The 17,897-nt window shown below is 37.9% G+C and overlaps 1 protein-coding gene across 1 annotated transcript; it reads left to right on the top strand.

The window, feature by feature from the left end:
• Window positions 1-445: 445 nt before the first annotated feature.
• hectd3 (HECT domain containing 3) lies at window positions 446-15,906 on the top strand. Its single transcript, XM_059501878.1, has 21 exons — window positions 446-1,865; window positions 2,141-2,301; window positions 4,684-4,776; window positions 5,160-5,295; window positions 5,399-5,517; window positions 5,965-6,078; window positions 10,385-10,467; window positions 10,563-10,728; window positions 10,812-10,893; window positions 11,120-11,302; window positions 11,877-11,929; window positions 12,067-12,131; window positions 12,222-12,325; window positions 12,415-12,528; window positions 12,621-12,710; window positions 14,422-14,628; window positions 14,772-14,901; window positions 15,169-15,243; window positions 15,344-15,425; window positions 15,511-15,582; window positions 15,682-15,906. Exons 1-21 carry the CDS (start codon window positions 1,536-1,538, stop codon window positions 15,764-15,766), a joined length of 2,544 nt encoding a protein of 847 aa, XP_059357861.1. The 5' UTR covers window positions 446-1,535; the 3' UTR covers window positions 15,767-15,906.
• The last annotated feature ends 1,991 nt before the right edge of the window (window positions 15,907-17,897 follow it).

The following is a 17,897-nucleotide window of genomic DNA, read 5'->3' as shown; positions in this document are numbered from 1 at the left end:
TTTTGCTTAAATTCATTGCGCTGTTGTTGTTAACAGACATGGTTTATTTAGTCTGCCTTAGGATTCCAAGTGTCCTGAAACAAGTGAAGGAGAGAGTGGAAGCTGGTGGAGCTACTCAGGGAGGACATCAAACTACAGAGAGTCAGAAGAGAGAAGAGCACAAGAGAGCAGAGAGAGAGAATGCTTAACAAATACATTATTTATTAGCCAAGAGAAAAGATTGGACAAAAAATGGGTACATTACAATTTTTCAATGTATTTTTTAAAATGTCACATTGTCAATTAAATTTCTGTTAAAAAAAAAAGTTTATTTTATTCGTGTTTGTAGTTCTCAACCGAATCAGCGCATTGGATTGTGGGTAACCTGGGTATTATTAGCCATTAGACCTGAAAAAGTTGACCATCCGGGGACTTCTGACATACTCTTTTTAACATACTATGCTTTGGGACACACTAATCCTAATCTCGCATATCATTTAGGATGAATAGTATGGACATTGGGGACCCAGGTATTGTGTCGCTTACATTACAAGATCACGTGGCGATAATATCAAACAGGTTTGAAAATGTAGCGTCTGTGACTGTGACACTTATAGATCAGTGGTCTGTAATAGCTCGAGACAGGCTCGAATCACGTTTCTGACCTGCTCATACTTAACGAGCTTCGGCGACCGAAACGAGCACCGATTTGGGCACGATCCGGGGTTTTTGTCGCAGACTGTGGAAATCAGTCTACGACAGCAATATCCAGCCAAATCCTGTAGTGTAAGCCTCTCTTAAAATAGTGATCAGTTCTGTAATCTTGCAGGTAACGTAACGTAAACAGAGTACTGAGAGACACGTGTAACAGAAACAATTAATTATTTACAAAATGTGAACAGTCATATGTTTAATTTAAGTTTATATTCGTTCAATTTTAATACCTGCTTGAAATAATCGATAAAACAAAACGCGCTCACGCTAATGATTCCTGTTCCACTCGCCTGTGCCTGTGGCCCCGCCCACGATGGGGATCCTGATTAATATTCACGTAAGCGCCACACAGTGGAACCAAACATTTCGAGATTTCAGGAACTGAATTGTAACACCGGCTGCACAAAAGTTTGTGTGAACAAAAATGTTCATTGAAAACTAGTAAAAACATTATAAACTGTTATAAAACGATGAACCAAATTTAGTTTAGGCTTAAATTCTCAGTTCCATGCGCAAGTCCGGGAAACCGAGATCCTGATGAATATTCATGTATGCCCCGCCCAGTGAAACAGAAAATCTCGAAACACCTGTTGGAGATACATAGCTGTCTTGACAGATGCCAGTATCCGTGAGAAAGCTCTCGCGGGAGTAACTATGCTCAACTGTATCTAGACTTTTGTCGTAAGGTCCGTGTATTACACCGGATCTCAATAAAAGCGGAGACACCGGGAAAGAAAGGGAAAGTGAGAGTAATGCTCGCTGACCGACGAACTGCTCAGTGTTGGTGTTGATGACACATCATCAGCAAGCTCTCGTCTAGCGCACTCAAACTTGAGGAGGAGATGTCTCCAGACGACACCCCTCACATCCTCCTGGGGAGGATACGGTTTTTAAACAAGTGCATTGAATGTTTCCGAAAAAGTGAAGCTCTGCCGGAGTCCCTGTGTTACGTGCCGAAAGAGGTTTGCTACAAAATCTGTAAGGACTCGTCGTCGGGCTCAACAGCTGTCATCTCAGGAGGCAAGAGTGTGGTGTCGGTGTGGGAAAGCCCACATCAGGCTCCACACAAGAAATTATCCAAGTATAGCATCGAGCCCAAAAAAGGCACCTGTATACGGACAACAGGGGAAGAGTACTGCAACAGCCACGGCCTGTGGGTCAAAATAAGCAAGGTATGTACTATTGTATTGGCTATTGTCGGGACCTGGTGTCTGAAGGTACTTTGACTTAAATGCTGTATCATTATTGCTCTCTGAATACACAGGACTTCCTGGTCTGTGACGTCACTGAGTGTTTTGTGTGTGTGTGTGTGTGTATGTGTGTGTGTGTGTGTGTGTGTGTGTGTGGCTCTCAGAAATTTTCCACTCTTCTGATCAATGCACATTCAAATGTGAGTCAGCCTGTTTTGTTTGTCACTGTGGTTGTTTGATTGTTCTGTCCATCCCAGGAGCAGCTGGAGGAGTATTGTGCTGGTCTGGACATACAGGAGGGCTGGGTCCTGTTGTGTAAACACACTGAAGGTGGAGACAGGCTTGTGCCAGTGGAATCTCCTGACACTGTCAGCCGCCAGCAGCAGCTATTTGGTTATGACCATAGGCCATGTAGCAGGTTTGTGTCACTAACGGCCAATTCACTGATCTATGATGTACATAACATCAGTTTATTGAAATATAAAATTGGGATCAACATATTGGGAGCCAAATGTTCAAAAGTCTGTGGTCTTTTTTTATTATTCAGTAAGGATTGAAAAAAATGATCAATAGTGGCATTAAAGACACTTATGATCTTACGTAAGATTTCTGTTTCAAATGAATGCTGTTCTTTTGAACTTTCAGATGGAGAAGGATCATGGTTTCCACAAACGTATTAAACTGTTTTCAATATATACATGTTTTGAACTCCCAATATGGCATATTCAAATGATTTCTGAGCTTGATCATGTGACACTGGAGTAATAGCTGCTGAAAATTCAGCTTTGCCAGGAATACATTTAAAAAAAATGTTATATATAAAATGTTACAATAGATAACAGCTGTTTTTAAATGTAATAGTATTTAACATCTTTACTGTTTTACTCAATTTTTGATCGATTGATTAATGCAGGCTTGGTGAACATAAAAGGCTTTAAAAAAAAAAACTACAGACCACAAATCTTTAAACAATAGTATTTTCTTTATTATAGCAGAAAATGGTTTTGCAGTCTTCGGTAACACCTCAATCTTAAATATAAGTTGCCACTGAAATATTAAAGGGTGGTCTGACATATTCAGCTTAGTACTTGAATTCCCAGTCTGTGTGAAATGTATATTACAACCCGAATTCCGGAAAAGTTGGGACGTTTTTTTAAATTTTAATAAAATGAAAACTAAAGGAATTTCAAATCACATGAGCCAATATTTTATTCACAATAGAACATAGATAACGTAGCAAATGTTTAAACTGAGAAATTTTACACTTTTATCCACTTAATTAGCTCATTTAAAATGTAATGCCTGCTACAGGTCTCAAAAAAGTTGGCACGGGGGCAACAAATGGCTAAAAAAGCAAGCAGTTTTGAAAAGATTCAGCTGGGAGAACATCTAGTCATTAATTAAGTTAATTGATATCAGGTCTGTAACATGATTAGCTATAAAAGCTTTGTCTTAGAGAAGCAGAGTCAAGATGGGCAGAGGCTCTCCAATCTGTGAAAGACTGCGTAAAAAAAATTGTGGAAAACTTTAAAAACAATGTTCCTCAACGTCAAATTGCAAAGGCTTTGCAAATCTCATCATCTACAGTGCATAACATCATCAAAAGATTCAAAGAAACTGGAGAAATCTCTGTGCGTAAGGGACAAGGCCGGAGACCTTTATTGGATGCCCGTGGTCTTCGGGCTCTCAGACGACACTGCATCACTCATCGGCATGATTGTGTCAATGACATTACTAAATGGGCCCAGGAATACTTTCAGAAACCACTGTCGGTAAACACAATCCACCGTGCCATCAGCAGATGCCAACTAAAGCTCTATCATGCAAAAAGGAAGCCATATGTGAACATGGTCCAGAAGCGCCGTCGTGTCCTGTGGGCCAAGGCTCATTTAAAATGGACTATTTCAAAGTGGAATAGTGTTTTATGGTCAGACGAGTCCAAATTTGACATTCTTGTTGGAAATCACGGACGCCGTGTCCTCCGGGCTAAAGAGGAGGGAGACCTTCCAGCATGTTATCAGCGTTCAGTTCAAAAGCCAGCATCTCTGATGGTATGGGGGTGCATAAGTGCATACGGTATGGGCAGCTTGCATGTTTTGGAAGGCTCTGTGAATGCTGAAAGGTATATAAAGGTTTTAGAGCAACATATGCTTCCCTCCAAACAACGTCTGTTTCAGGGAAGGACTTGTTTATTTCAACAGGACAATGCAAAACCACATACTGCAGCTATAACAACAGCATGGCTTCGTCGTAGAAGAGTCCGGGTGCTAACCTGGCCTGCCTGCAGTCCAGATCTTTCACCTATAGAGAACATTTGGCGCATCATTAAACGAAAATTACGTCAAAGACGACCACGAACTCTTCAGCAGCTGGAAATCTATATAAGGCAAGAATGGGACCAAATTCCAACAGCAAAACTCCAGCAACTCATAGCCTCAATGCCCAGACGTCTTCAAACTGTTTTGAAAAGAAAAGGAGATGCTACACCATGGTAAACATGCCCCGTCCCAACTATTTTGAGACCTGTAGCAGAAATCAAAATTGAAATGAGCTCATTTTGTGCATAAAATTGTAAACTTTCTCAGTTTAAACATTTGCTATGTTATCTATGTTCTATTGTGAATAAAATATTGGCTCATGTGATTTGAAAGTCTTTTAGTTTTCATTTTATTAAAATTTAAAAAACGTCCCAACTTTTCTGGAATTCGGGTTGTAAAAAGAGATTAAACTGTTGATTGTAAATAACTGTATGCTGACAATTCAGTGCATGTGGCAACATTATTCCTGAATGGTTCTGTAGGTGGGAGCAGGTGGTGGATGTGGAAAACTCCTTGCATGTGGGTGCCAAACCCAAGGTGGCAGAGCCGGACGAGGATGCTGTTCGCAAACTGAGGTGAGTGGATGCTCTGGCACACAAATGTAAAGGAAAAAATCTGCATGTTTGCACCACATGGCTTGTGTTTGGAAAACAAGAGTCAAACTTGTTTACGGTAATCTAATATTAAGAAGCAGTTGTCAAAAATGTTTTTTTCCTAAGTAATAATGGTAATAACAAAATATTATTCCAAACTAAGTTTGTTTCTTTTTATGAGGTGTTTTTCTTCGTGGTGATTTAAAAAATGTAAAATAAGCTTCTCATAGCAATGCACTTTGTTTTTTTTTTATATATTTTTTGAATGAATGAATAATAGATATTTAAAAAAAAAATGTGCATGATGTTATTGACCCAGATCTGCCTGATCCTTTGATGGATTGTATACAAACTCTGTCTAACAGGTATGTACCTCCTTCATGGACGTTTGAATGTGATGAGGACCTAGTACACTACTTCTATGACCACATTGGGAAAGAAGAGGAAAACCTTGGCAGCGTGAAGCAATGCTTGACCAACATTGATGTGTCTTCTAGTTCGGTATGTGAGGGCTTAGTATTATTCTACATTATTTTGAAGAGCAGAGAGCCAGGAACATATCAGGTGTTCTAGACTAGTAAGTGTGTTTTTCTGTTTGTTGGAGGACCCCAATGCTGGCGCAAGCTGCTTGACAGATGGAGACACTGAGACATTCTGGGAGAGTGATGGCTCGCAGGGACAGCACTGGATCCGGCTACACATGAAGAGAGGCTATGTGGTCAAGTAAGGGCAGCTCTTCTGATAGTCACCTTTGAAATCAGAACTGATCATTTACATTTACATTTACATTTTATCCAAAGTGACTTACAAATGAGGACAATGGAAGCAATCAAAATCAACAAAAGAACAATGATACACAAGTGCTAAAATGAGTCTCAGTTAGCTTCAATGCAGTACACATAGCAAGGGCTTTTAAATAATATAATAAATAAAAAGAAAACCAATAGAATAGAAAAAGAATAGAGCAAGCTAGTGTTAGATGTCTTAATTTTCTTTTGTTAATTGTATAATAAATGAAAAGAAAACGGAATACAGAAAGATTAGAAAGCGAGTTAAACCTTGTTTTTTTTTTTTTGCTAATTAGACTGCGGAAAACAGTGCCAGATTTCATTCAGATTAAAAAAAGATGATTAGAAACAAAACAAATTATTTTATTTTCTCTTCTTTTAGCAAACTGATATTAACAGTGGACTCAACAGATTATAACTACATGCCCAAAAGAGTGACTGTATATGGTGGAGAGGAAGATAATCTCAAGAAATACAGTGATGTGCCAATAGATGAGTAAGTCATTTATTATTATTATTATTATTATTATTTAAAGCCTAACTAACATTTTTGTGCAATATTTTGTTTGGAAAGTGTGCTTGGGATATTTTATTTTAAAATACATGTCACGTTGCTATGTTGTTATCTAGTGTGATAACATTCATGCAAGTGTGGTTTAAAAATCTATAAAAGCCCAATTAAGGCCATTAATCTGCTGGAGTAGTCCGGTACGGTATATTCAGCAAGATGGATTGAAATTCGTCTCAGCCTCAGATGTCATGCCCACGGACCGTTGGCTAAACGTCTGATGCATAACGCCTGTTTCACATATAATCCGTGTGCGTTACGTATGTGGTGCTGAAGCAGCACGGACTCATTGTGCTTTCACACAGGACGCGTTGCAGTCCGCTACTGATCCGCGGCTGTTTAAGCCACAAAATACAACATTTGTCCATTATTTTGATATCAAATCATGTAAAAAAAAAAAATCAAAACACTTTTTCAGCATTGTGATACTTTCATCACAGTACAGTAACAATCTTTCATAGACCTATTTAAATTCAAATATAAACAACGTATTACTCATGCATTTGACTGCTAGGTTTTTATAGTAAGTTGCTGAAACAAGCTGCAACACATTTAAACACACCATTAGCCTACTTTTCTTGTTAGGTTATCACAAACATTCAAAATTAAAACTCACCACTGACAGAAACAGTCGACTCTCTTGCCTTTTGCATTTACATCTTTACTACACGCAATCCAACGGGTCTTAAATAACTTTGTTTTTCTGCCTCTATAAAAGTGCATGAAATGATATAACACTCCATAATCATCGGGAAGAAGGAGGCGGGAACCGGCGGACAATCAAATAAACTTTAATTACAAAAATAAACGCAAAACAGCGCACCAGCCCCTCACGGACGACTGATGCGCACAAAATAAAACCAAAACATAAAATAAAGCCCAGGCCTGGTCCTCTCTCGTCCTTCACTATCGTCGCTCCAGTTTTATATCCTTCCATTTCCTCCGTGGGCCTCGAGACCGGCGGGTCGAACAGGTGTAGCTCATCTCCAATCACTCCACCGGCCTCGCTCCCACGTACCTCGGCCCCGCCCCACTCGTCACAGTGCATATATAATGTTGCCTTGTTTCTCTAAAGTTGCTCTTTTTCTTGTTTTAAATCTAGCCAAAACCCATGTGTTGCGTGTGAAACACAGTAGGCTTTAATTAGTATACATTTATTGTGAAATGACTGCATTTCCGTGTCAATCCATGTTAATTTTTACCGCGAACAATGTGCTGTCACTTTAATTCAGCGCATGCAGCACAGCAAAAATAGACTCTGTACGTAAACGATCGCTGCACTGCTGCAGACGCACTGCTCCTGAAACTCATTGATGGACCGCAACCGTGTGCAGTGTGAACGCTGGAATCCATTAACATGGGTGCGTAAAAAAATACGCAACGCATACGCAACGCAGACGGAGTATGTGTGAAACGGCCGTAAGGGACACAAAAGTGGAAACACTTCAGGAGTGTCGAAGTCATCATTGGATTGGTTGAATTATACAGGATTTCTGGGAGACGTGTGTCGCATTCTTTATTTTTTTCGCCTGGAACAAAGATGCGTGACGGCAAAGCCCCTTATGAAAGAAGAAAGACGTGATGTTTACAACTGTGAGGACGAGCGATTATCAGGATCAACTAAACGCTGGATTTCAGAAGTATTTAAAGTTCGTGACATAGAATCTTTAAAATATTTCAGAGAGTTTTACACACTGGTCTGTTATTGTGGCGACATTTCCACGCCTCAAAACGTGACGCTGAATGAAACAAACTGTGATTGGTTTTTGACGTGTCATGCCTTGGCCAAGGAAAGCTGCCATGGATTTCAGACCTTCAGCCATCAGTCTGAAGGTCTGGCTATGAGAGACTACCATATTTTTTCGGACTATAAGTCGCATCTGAGTATAAGTTGCATCAGTCCAAAAATACGTCATGATGAGGGAAAAAACATATATAAGTCGCACTGGACTATAAGTCACATTTATTAAGAAACGAGAGAAAACATTACCGTCTACAGCCGCGAGAGGGTGCTCTGTTTTCAGTGTAGGCTACAGGAGCACAGAGAAGCACAGAGAAGCATAGAGCGCCCTCTCGCGGCTGTAGACGGTAATGTTTTCTCTTGGTTCAGGTCTCTTAGTTCATTTCTCTTGGTTCATGTCAAATTAATTTTGATAAATAAGTCGCACCTGACTATAAGTCGCAGGACCTGCCAAACTATGAAAAAAAGTGCAACTTATAGTCCGGAAAATATGGTAGATTGAAATAGAAAGTCTCCATTATCTCCCCTTATTGCTCATAACAAGCTAAGAAGTAGAATGATTGAGGAAACAAACCCATGGGTCAATTTAGTATTAAAAATTTAGCATCAAGCAAAGAAAATGGGTGGTTTGGAAGATGCATCAAAAACATTAAGATGGTGTGCCTTTTGATACTGATTTTATCCCAAACAGAATAGATGACCAATTTCAAATCAAGGCTAAGATGTGTAATCATTTCAAATGATTACACATTTTCAACAAGGGCAAAATCCTATTAAATCCTAATCTTACTTAAAAGTTTGATGACAGAAATAAAGTATTTAAGAAAAATAACCATTTTATTTTAGATTACAACTGAAAATTTTCACTACTAGTATTTGTTTAAATTTTTGTTTACAGATGTTAAAATATGAAATGTCCATAAAAACGTGAAACAGGCTCACTCCAGTGAACCGTAATCTGCGCTGCTGTGTTTTGTTGCAGAAAATGCATTCATGATCCTCCCGTGTGTGTCGGCGAGAATGGAGCACAGTCCAACACTTTTTTTAGAAAAGCATAAGAAGCAAAGCAGAACTATCTAAAGCAGTTTGGAGATTTAAAATAATTGTGAAATTTGTAAAAAATAATAATAAACAGATGTGTCTCATTTTAAATAAACAAACAAAACAAAAAAAACTGGATGACATTAAGTTCAGGCAGAAATTTATTTTTGCAATGGTTAAATGTTCAGCAATATCTTCAAAAGATTTCTGAACTTCTGAAACAAATTTTTCTCTAAATAGAGATACATCAAGGAAATATTGCAAACTTTTGTACATTTTGTTATGTGGAAATGTTTAAATCTTGTAGTGTTACAATTAACCCTGCGTTTGTGCCCTGCTCACCCTGTACATGTGAAATGCTTTTTACAAACCGTTTCCCGAACGAAAACAGTGCAGAGTTCAAACAGACGATAGAAATTAATGAACATGGCCTACCTGAAACCGTTTTCGTAACATTTGAATTTTCTGGTAAATGCAATCTCATGCAGAATATATTGAATGTATTGAAGTAAGCAAGTTTTTTTCTCTTTAATAATGCGGACCGATTGAACCTTTTAATGACATTGCTCTGAGACCTTCACTGTTATTAAAACTCGTGCACGCCCGCGCTTCAAAACACGCAATGCATGCGGACTTAATTGCAATTCAAAAATCACACTAAGTCTATTGCAGTTCATAATTAATGTTGGTAGGCTATATCTTGCAGCCCTAGACTGAACTGTGTGAGTGTGTGTGTCATTGAAACACAAATTTAGCTGCAGCCAAGTGACTTTTGTGCAACCCATTTTGTTCCATTCTGAAACCCGCAAGTGGGTGGTCGCGACCCACAGTTTGAAAACCCCTGACGTAGGCGATGATGGAACTCCTTATATGAGCATTCCTCTCTGAAAAGCACGTATTTATATTATATTATTGACCAGAGGAGAGCGAGACCGTGTACATCAACGCGCTTCATCGGGAAATCGCGAATCGCTGCATAGGATTTGTTCGAGGATGTCTCCAAATAAGTATGTTTTTGAATGTGAGGAAACGTTTACCGTGATCAGCTTCCCAAAGGACCCAGCGTTACACGAACAGTGGATGCAGTTTGTTTTTCCGGGGCAGCAGTGGAGTGTAGCAAGTGCGTTTGTGTGTTCTCATCATTTCAGTGACGGCACTCCTCCAGGAGCTTTGCTTTTTCGGGAGAGAATCGGGAAGCTGTATTTTTCTTTTATAAATATGATAAAACGAAATACTTTTTGGAGATATGAAGGATGCAGTACTACTCTATAGGTACTCAAGATTAACATGAGATTAGTTGAAACTGTGTATGTTATGTACCCTTTAATGTGTACATGTATGCGTTTTTCTTTCTGAGAAATGATGTCCTGATCTCTGCATATATTTTCCCTTTGAAAAAAAAGAGAGAGAGATTCTGAATATTGCAACACTATGGCTTTATTTCTATCACAGCAACTTAATTGGAGATGTTTGTGTTCTGGAGGACATGACATCATATTTGCCTGTCATAGAGATAAGGATTGAGGAATTCAGAGGTAAGATTCATGCGCTGTCATCTGAAAGGGAAAGCCAGACTCCTGACCAGTCATACTGATTTATGTTTATTTTCTGTAATTATATTTTGTGGTAGATGAGGGAACGGATGTACGGATCAGGGGTCTAAAGATAAAATCATCCTGCGAGCGTAACTTGGGCCTGAATGCAGACATATTCCAGTCTCCCAACTTAGTGCGCTTCCCGAAGTTGGAGGGCACACCCCCTGATGTCCTCTATCGCCGCGTCATGGTCATTCAGAGGTAATTCCCAGCAATATGTGGCTTAATAAGTCTTATATATGAGCTTTGTCAGCTTTTTTTGTTTTTTTTATCTGCATCTTAAGGTTCATCACACTCCTGGACAGTCTGTTGCCTCATATGGTGCCTGCATGGGACTACAGCCTTGGAGCATTCAACCAGATCAAAGTTAGTACTCTTGTCTACAGCAAATTTATCTTGTGCCATTCTCTACACCTTCAGTAAATAGTTTGTGTAGTATATGTGTACATGTTGTTCTTCATCTTTCACATCAGTTATTAAAATTATCAATGTGGAATTTGTACTATCTGCCCCACCTCTTCACTTGTCTGCCTTGGCTATCAGTAGTTTGTGCCAAACCATTTTTTTGTTTCCTCAAATGTGCTGCTCTTAGAGTATAAAGCAGTTCCTGCTGTTGTCCAAGCGTCGCTCTGCCCTCATCTCCCAGTGCCTGAAGGACTCTGAGACCAGTAAGCCTAACTTCCTGCCCCGCCTTTACATCAACCGTCACCTTGCCATGGAGCACCGTGACAATCCCACTCTGGACCCCACATGTAAAAATGCTGTCTTCACTCAGGTAGTCCACGAAATAAGTGTCAATACGTTTACTAAATCCATTGTTCTGTGGTTACATGAAACTAACTACTGTTCAAAAGTTGGTGTCACAAAGTTTTAAGAAATAAAGGCTGTATTGTTCAGGAAGAACAAATTAAATCAACCAGAAGTGGCAGTGAAGACATTTTAAATATTACAAAAGTAATATTAAATATTTCAAATAAATGCTGTTATCTATATTCATCATAGAATCCTGAAAATTTTCCCTCAAAATATTGAGCAGCACAACTGTTTTCAACATTGGTGATAATAGGAAATGTTTCTTGACCAGTATATTACAATCATATCCTGAAGGATCACTTGACTGGAGTAATCACTGCTGAATGTTCAGCTTTGTTGTCAGAGGAATAAATTACATTTTATATATATTCATTAAGATAAGTTATTTACAATCATAATAATATTTCAAAATATTACTGATTTCACTGTATTTTTTAAATACAGCCATGGTGAGCATAAGAAATGTTTAAAAACCTTTTTAAAATGCTCTCGACCACAAACATTTGAAGGAATTGTCTTCTTTATTGTTTATGCAGGTGTATGAGGGTCTGAAGCCGTCTGACAAGTATGAAAAGACTCTGGACTACAGGTAGTTTTTATAATTCCAGAAGTTGTTTTATAGTACTTGCTGTTTTTAAATAGTCAAAAAGCTTAATAACACATTAGTTATGATTGATACTATCACTTTATTATGCCTATACACAAATATTTTTCTCTTTCTCACAGGTGGCCAGGACGACATGACCAATGGTGGGAGTGTAAATTCATTGCAGAAGGCATCATAGATCAAGGTCATAAAGAGATAAGCTTCCTCACTCCCACAATAATTCTCATGTCTGCAATAAAACACCGTATCCTCACCTGAGATTTCTGTCTTATAGGTGGTGGTTTTCGAGACAGCCTGGCAGACATGTCTGAAGAGCTTTGTCCCAGCTCCTCAGAGTGCCCCATTCCACTTCCTTTCTTCACACGAACTTCTAACCAGGTAACAACTAACTTGACTTCACTCTAATGTGACTGACAAGGTAGTTATTAGCTTGTCATTCTATATTGATTAAATCGTTTTTGGATCAGGGAGCTGGAGAGGCCAGAGACTTCTATGTGCCAAATCCTTCATGCCGAGAATTCCACAAGTTTGAGAGGATTGGGCAACTAATGGGTGCAGCTCTTCGTGGAAAAGACTTTTTGGTGAGTGCTGGTCTTGTGTGTAATTGCATTGGGATTTTTGTGTTAATTGAACGTTCTGTAGTGAATGAGATTTCATAATATTTATTCTTTAGGTTCTGGCTTTACCAGGGCTGGTGTGGAAGCAGCTTATTGGAGAAGCAGTCAGCTGGACTAAAGACTTTCCTGCAGTAGATGCTGTGCTGGTAAGAAGCCCAAACATCTCTCCCTCAGTCCCGTCTGTGCATCTAGGTGCTGACTAGTCCTTGGTCAGAGAGGAACTGGTCATTTTATTGAGCCTGGTTTCTCCCAAGGTTTTTTTCCCTCTATTTCTGTCACCTAATGGAGTTTGGGTTCTTTGGGTTGTTTAGTTGGGGATTAAAAGACAATTATTAGGGATGCACATTATATGCATATTATCTTTCTTAATATGTTCTTATTAAATATATCTATTATATTGATATCGGAATCGGCCGATAATGGCTTTAAATGTAAATATCGGCATTGGCTGATATGAAAAATTATGCTGGTGTCTTGCTGGTAAGAGAAACCCAAAAACCCGGAAGCGAGTTAGATTTTAGCACTTCCGGTTCCATCATCCCTGAGTCAATGGATTTTTTGAATGGGAGTTTGGTCAAGTCCCTTGAAATAAGGTCCGTGGTTCACACAAGTTCAAGATACTTTAAAGTCATCACGACGTACAGTTTATCAATTTACAGTATTTTTTTCAATCGTAGTACAATTTATTGTACAATTAATTGTAGAATAACCACTTAATATGTAGCCGCATTTTATATAGTTGTTTTTTGCTTTGCCTCGAAATGCAGCACAAGTCTTCAGATGGAAGATGCTCGTTTTATCGCTTTCCTTCTGATGTATCCCAGCGGAGACTCTAGGTTTGCACTATAATGTAAACTCATATTACAATTATATTTAATGTGTAAACATCACATTTACCAGCTTAGTGATGGTGAAAGTGAAACTTTAACGAGGCATAGTGCTTTAGGCCAGATTAAAATTCAATGTTTAGTATTTAGTATTTCACAGGCTTGTCTAAATGTGATGCAGCAAAATCTTAAGTCAGCTATTAGTTAAAGTAACTTTAATAACTAAAGTAACTTTAGTTATTGTGCATTACTTATTGTTTTCTTTGAAACAGTTGTATCTGCTAATTCCAGGTCTTTCTGAAGATCTCCACAAGTGGTCCTTGGCTCTTAGAAAACTCTTCTGATAGTTTTTTTTTTTTTTTTCACAGCTCTGTCAGAAATCTTTCGAGCTGCACCTGGTCATGTCCGGTTAATTGTGAGATAACGTTCTTTCCACTTCCGGATTATGTCCCCAACAGTGTTTACTGGAACATTCAGAAGTATAGAAATCCTTCTGTAACTAATGCCATCAGTATGTTTTGAGAGAGCTCTCTGCTTTTACCCATCATGAAATGTTTCTTGTGTGACCCATTGGTAATGAGACACCTTTTTTTATAGACCATCAGTTGGGACTAAACCAGCTAATATTAATTTCCACTGACTAGGGACAGGATTGCTTTCTAATTACTGATAGATTTCCGCTGGTGTCTTGGCTTTCCATGCCTTTTTGCTTATAATTTCTTCACAGGAGAGACTTGGTTTTGTTTCCAAACAAAAGGAAATATGTCTGTATCCGTATCGGCCAAAATAAGTCTAAAAATATTGGCACATCGGCAAAAATCCAACATTGTGCATCCCTAACAATTATTATATGGTTGAATTCTCAATTTGACTGCTCTGACACTATAAGATGAGAGCAAAACCTGAACTGATTTGAGCTGAATTATGACTATTGTCTTCAGTAGAGCTGCTTTATACCTGAATCAAAATGATTTCTACTGAACAGAGAGCTAAATGTGACTTGATTTAACCAACAAACATGATTCCTTAGGTGAAGTTGTTGGAGGCTATGGAGCATATGGACAAGGACACATTTGACTTTAAGTTTGGCCAGGAGTTGGTGTACACCACACTCCTGAGTGACGGGCGGATGGTGGAGCTGATCCCAGGAGGCAGTGGAGTGGTGGTCCGATATGAAGACCGCATGGAGTACATACACCTGGTACAGAAATCCAGACTTGAAGAGAGTAGTGAACAGGTAATATTACATTACAAAGTATATTGAGACTATTACAATTGGGATCAACAGAAAAAGTTTTTTTTGTTTTTTACAAAGCATATAGTTTTTTTTTTTTTTTTCGAGCAGTCCGTAAAATTCTGTGCTGTGTTTCTGCACCGCAGATTGCTGCCATGCAGGCAGGACTGGTGAAAGTAGTGCCACAAGCTGTGCTTGATCTCCTGACATGGCAGGAAGTGGAGAAGAAAGTGTGTGGAGACCCAGAGATCTCAGTGGAGGCCATTAAACGCCTCAGTGAGTCATACAGCAGCTGACATGAGCATTAAATAATTGATATTCTCTGCCTCAGCATGAATTCTTCAAGGCACTGAACCGAATAGTGGATGAAACTGAAAATATTACAGCTCTGGAAAGCAGTCATTCTCAACTTGTTTTACTTTAGGTCCCAAATTTAAATTGAATTTCAAGTGGCACATTACCAAAATTGCGTGTTTTGCTAGGATTTTTCTTTCAGTTTTTGCTAATGGAATGCAATGTAATGCTTTTTTTACTTTCTATCAGCACGCTTTGAAGACTTGGAACAAACAGATGTCAGAGTGCAGTACTTCTGGGAAGCCCTGATGAACTTCACCAATGGTTAGTTAGGATCCTTTGTCTACATGAAACGACTGTTTCTAGTCATTTGCAAAAGAAAGTACTTCATTTTCCTTTTTTGATTTATTTACATATTTACCAGAGGATCGCAGCAGGTTTTTGAGGTTTGTGACTGGGAGAAGTCGTCTTCCTGCTCCGATTTATATCTTCCCAGACAAACAAGGGTGAGTTATGGAGAAAATAACACTGAGACCACATGCATTTAGGATGTGGTCTGAATAAGCATTAAACCAATGCATTTTTGTTTAGATCTGAAACCACAGATGCACTTCCTCAATCTTCCACATGTTCCAGCACCCTTTATCTACCCAAATACTCAAGGTCCGTTTATGTTATATAATATTTTTGTGAGCAGTTGGTCTTTCCTAATGCATAATAACTCATTAAAACGTCCCTTTCTTACTGCTTTGTAATCCGCAGTGCTAAAGTTTGTGAAGAGAAGCTTCGCTATGCTGCATATAACTGTGTGGCCATCGATACAGACATGAGCCCTTGGGAGGAGTGACCTGATTTTGCCATGTTTACGAATTTTACACACTGGGATTACAGCATAAATTAAATGTAGCCTTCAGCACTGTGCAGATGACCATGCCTACACTATTGCCAATTACGTCTGTATAGTATAAATAAATATGTTATAAACAATACCTGGTTTGCAGTTCTTTCAAGCTTATAAATCAATAAAGTCTGAGATCCCTCAGGACAATTTCTGATTACAGGTTGTTAATAAAAATACAAAAATGAAATAATTAAATATTTGAAATAAGATATTTAAAAGAAAAAAAATCTAATACAAATCAAGAGCATGTTATCACACGCAACATTAAAACATTCCGAATAAATGGCAACATAAAAAAATTAACCCTTTTGTTGGTTTACTTTTTTTTTAACAAATAAAACCACCAACAGTGCACCTAAAGGAAATTATTTATTGTTGGTTTTATTTTGTTTAAAATGCTTCCCAACTGCATTCCTCAAGTCCATGTCTGTTGCTGCCAGGAAGTTGGTCATCACAGCATCTGCCAAATAATAATAATAATAATAAAAAAATCACAAGAAAAGCTATTTGACGTTATTTTACTTTAATTGTGACAGAAAAGCTATTTGACATTATTTTACTTTAATTGTCACAGGGAGTCATTCTAATGTTACATTAGAGTCTGTATAAAACCTTAATATATAATACAGATCGAGGTGGTTAACAATTGCGGACAAAGTTTGACTTCAAAATGACCAGTAAAGAAATTATTTTTTTTTATTTCTGATTTGCATTGTAATTTATTGACCATTAACACCACAGTGTTGGATTAATGTTGCATGATTTGTAGGCTTTCCCTTTCAAGCATCTTTCAGACATTGTCTTTGAGGCTCCTTCTTTCAATTCTGCACAACTAACAGCTGAATGACACATGCTAATGTCAGGCAGGTATTGAACAAGTGTTTACCAACATTAAACATTGATGCCCATTGACCTGCAAGTTTTCCATCACTATCTCTTTAAAACTCCAGCAGTTTAAGTTTTTCCCTTTTAGTGCCCCCCACAATCTGTCTCTGCCTCCAAAATTGTCTGCACAACTGACCTCATAACAACACAGTGATAGCTGCTGTAACTAAAAAGTAGCCCAGTACGCACATTAAAGCCAAATGAACATGGAATAATAAATTCGCCCCTACCATTTATTACATTTTTTTCTGTTTCAACTGTTGTACATTGCACATCTGAGCTATTTGCACTATATTAATACTGCTGCAAACCTTTTAAAGTTGATAATTTTATGTTGCCATTTTAAATTAATTTACTATCAATTTGGAAATTTTAAAATCTTATTGTACAATGACCAAAAATATTCTATTCAGTTAGCTCATGCTCTCTCTGTATCTAACAAGCCATTTTTCAGTCATAAATTCAGTATAATTCAAATAAATGATGGATTTTGTTAAAGATGAGAGCTGTAGTGAAGAAATGTTGTACATGGCCTTATTGTTATGAGCAACATCAAAGAAGACTTTCTGGTAAATGTCATATACACAAACCTAAGTAGGCTATATCTGAGAGTGAAGTTTTGTGTATTTTTTACGAATGTCTTCAAAATGATTAGAAAAAGAAAAAGCAAACAAACAAAAAACAATCCAATAAAATGTCTTGCCATAATAGAAGAATATGATTTAAAAGCCCCTGCCCTTTTCTTTTATGCACCTAAATCAACTGTTGCAAAAAGATATTCTTGTTGCAAAGTTTTTTTGTACAAAATGTTCAATAAAAAGAAATAAAACAACAATCAAACAATTAATTATTATTAATTTAGTAGATGCTTTAAATCCATTTACAGTACACTTACTACACTATATAGGACCTGTTCGGCAAATTTGTGACTTAAATTCTTAAATATGTAGTATGGTGAAAAATTATATATATATATATATTATACAGTAGTCAACATTTGAAGTGGATCATAACCTTTTATCAAAGTTGTCCTAAAACCTAAAACCAAAATGCGTTCTTGTCTCAGGACAACTTTGATGAACTTTTTTGATCCACAAATGTTGACTACTGTGTAGAAAACACTGGAAAAGCTCGGCATTATAAACTACTAAACGCGTGATGGCAGTGAAGTGTTTTCCCTCTGAGCCAGAAG

This window comes from Carassius carassius, chromosome 20, assembly GCF_963082965.1.
Source record: "Carassius carassius chromosome 20, fCarCar2.1, whole genome shotgun sequence".
NCBI classification, from domain to species: Eukaryota; Metazoa; Chordata; class Actinopteri; order Cypriniformes; family Cyprinidae; genus Carassius; species Carassius carassius.
Note: the sequence above shows the minus strand (reverse complement) of the source record. Positions and strands in the feature narration are given on the sequence as shown.

What these genes read in the sequence shown, in the direction of transcription:
- hectd3 (XM_059501878.1), top strand. Translation starts at nt 1,536, where the DNA reads ATGTCTCCAGACGACACCCCTCACATCCTCCTGGGGAGGATACGGTTT. An exon ending in AAGGATTGAGGAATTCAGAG is followed by an intron (nt 10,468 to 10,562) that starts GTAAGATTCATG and finishes ATTTTGTGGTAG; the next exon opens with ATGAGGGAACGGATGTACGG. An exon ending in TATCTACCCAAATACTCAAG is followed by an intron (nt 15,583 to 15,681) that starts GTCCGTTTATGT and finishes TGTAATCCGCAG; the next exon opens with TGCTAAAGTTTGTGAAGAGA.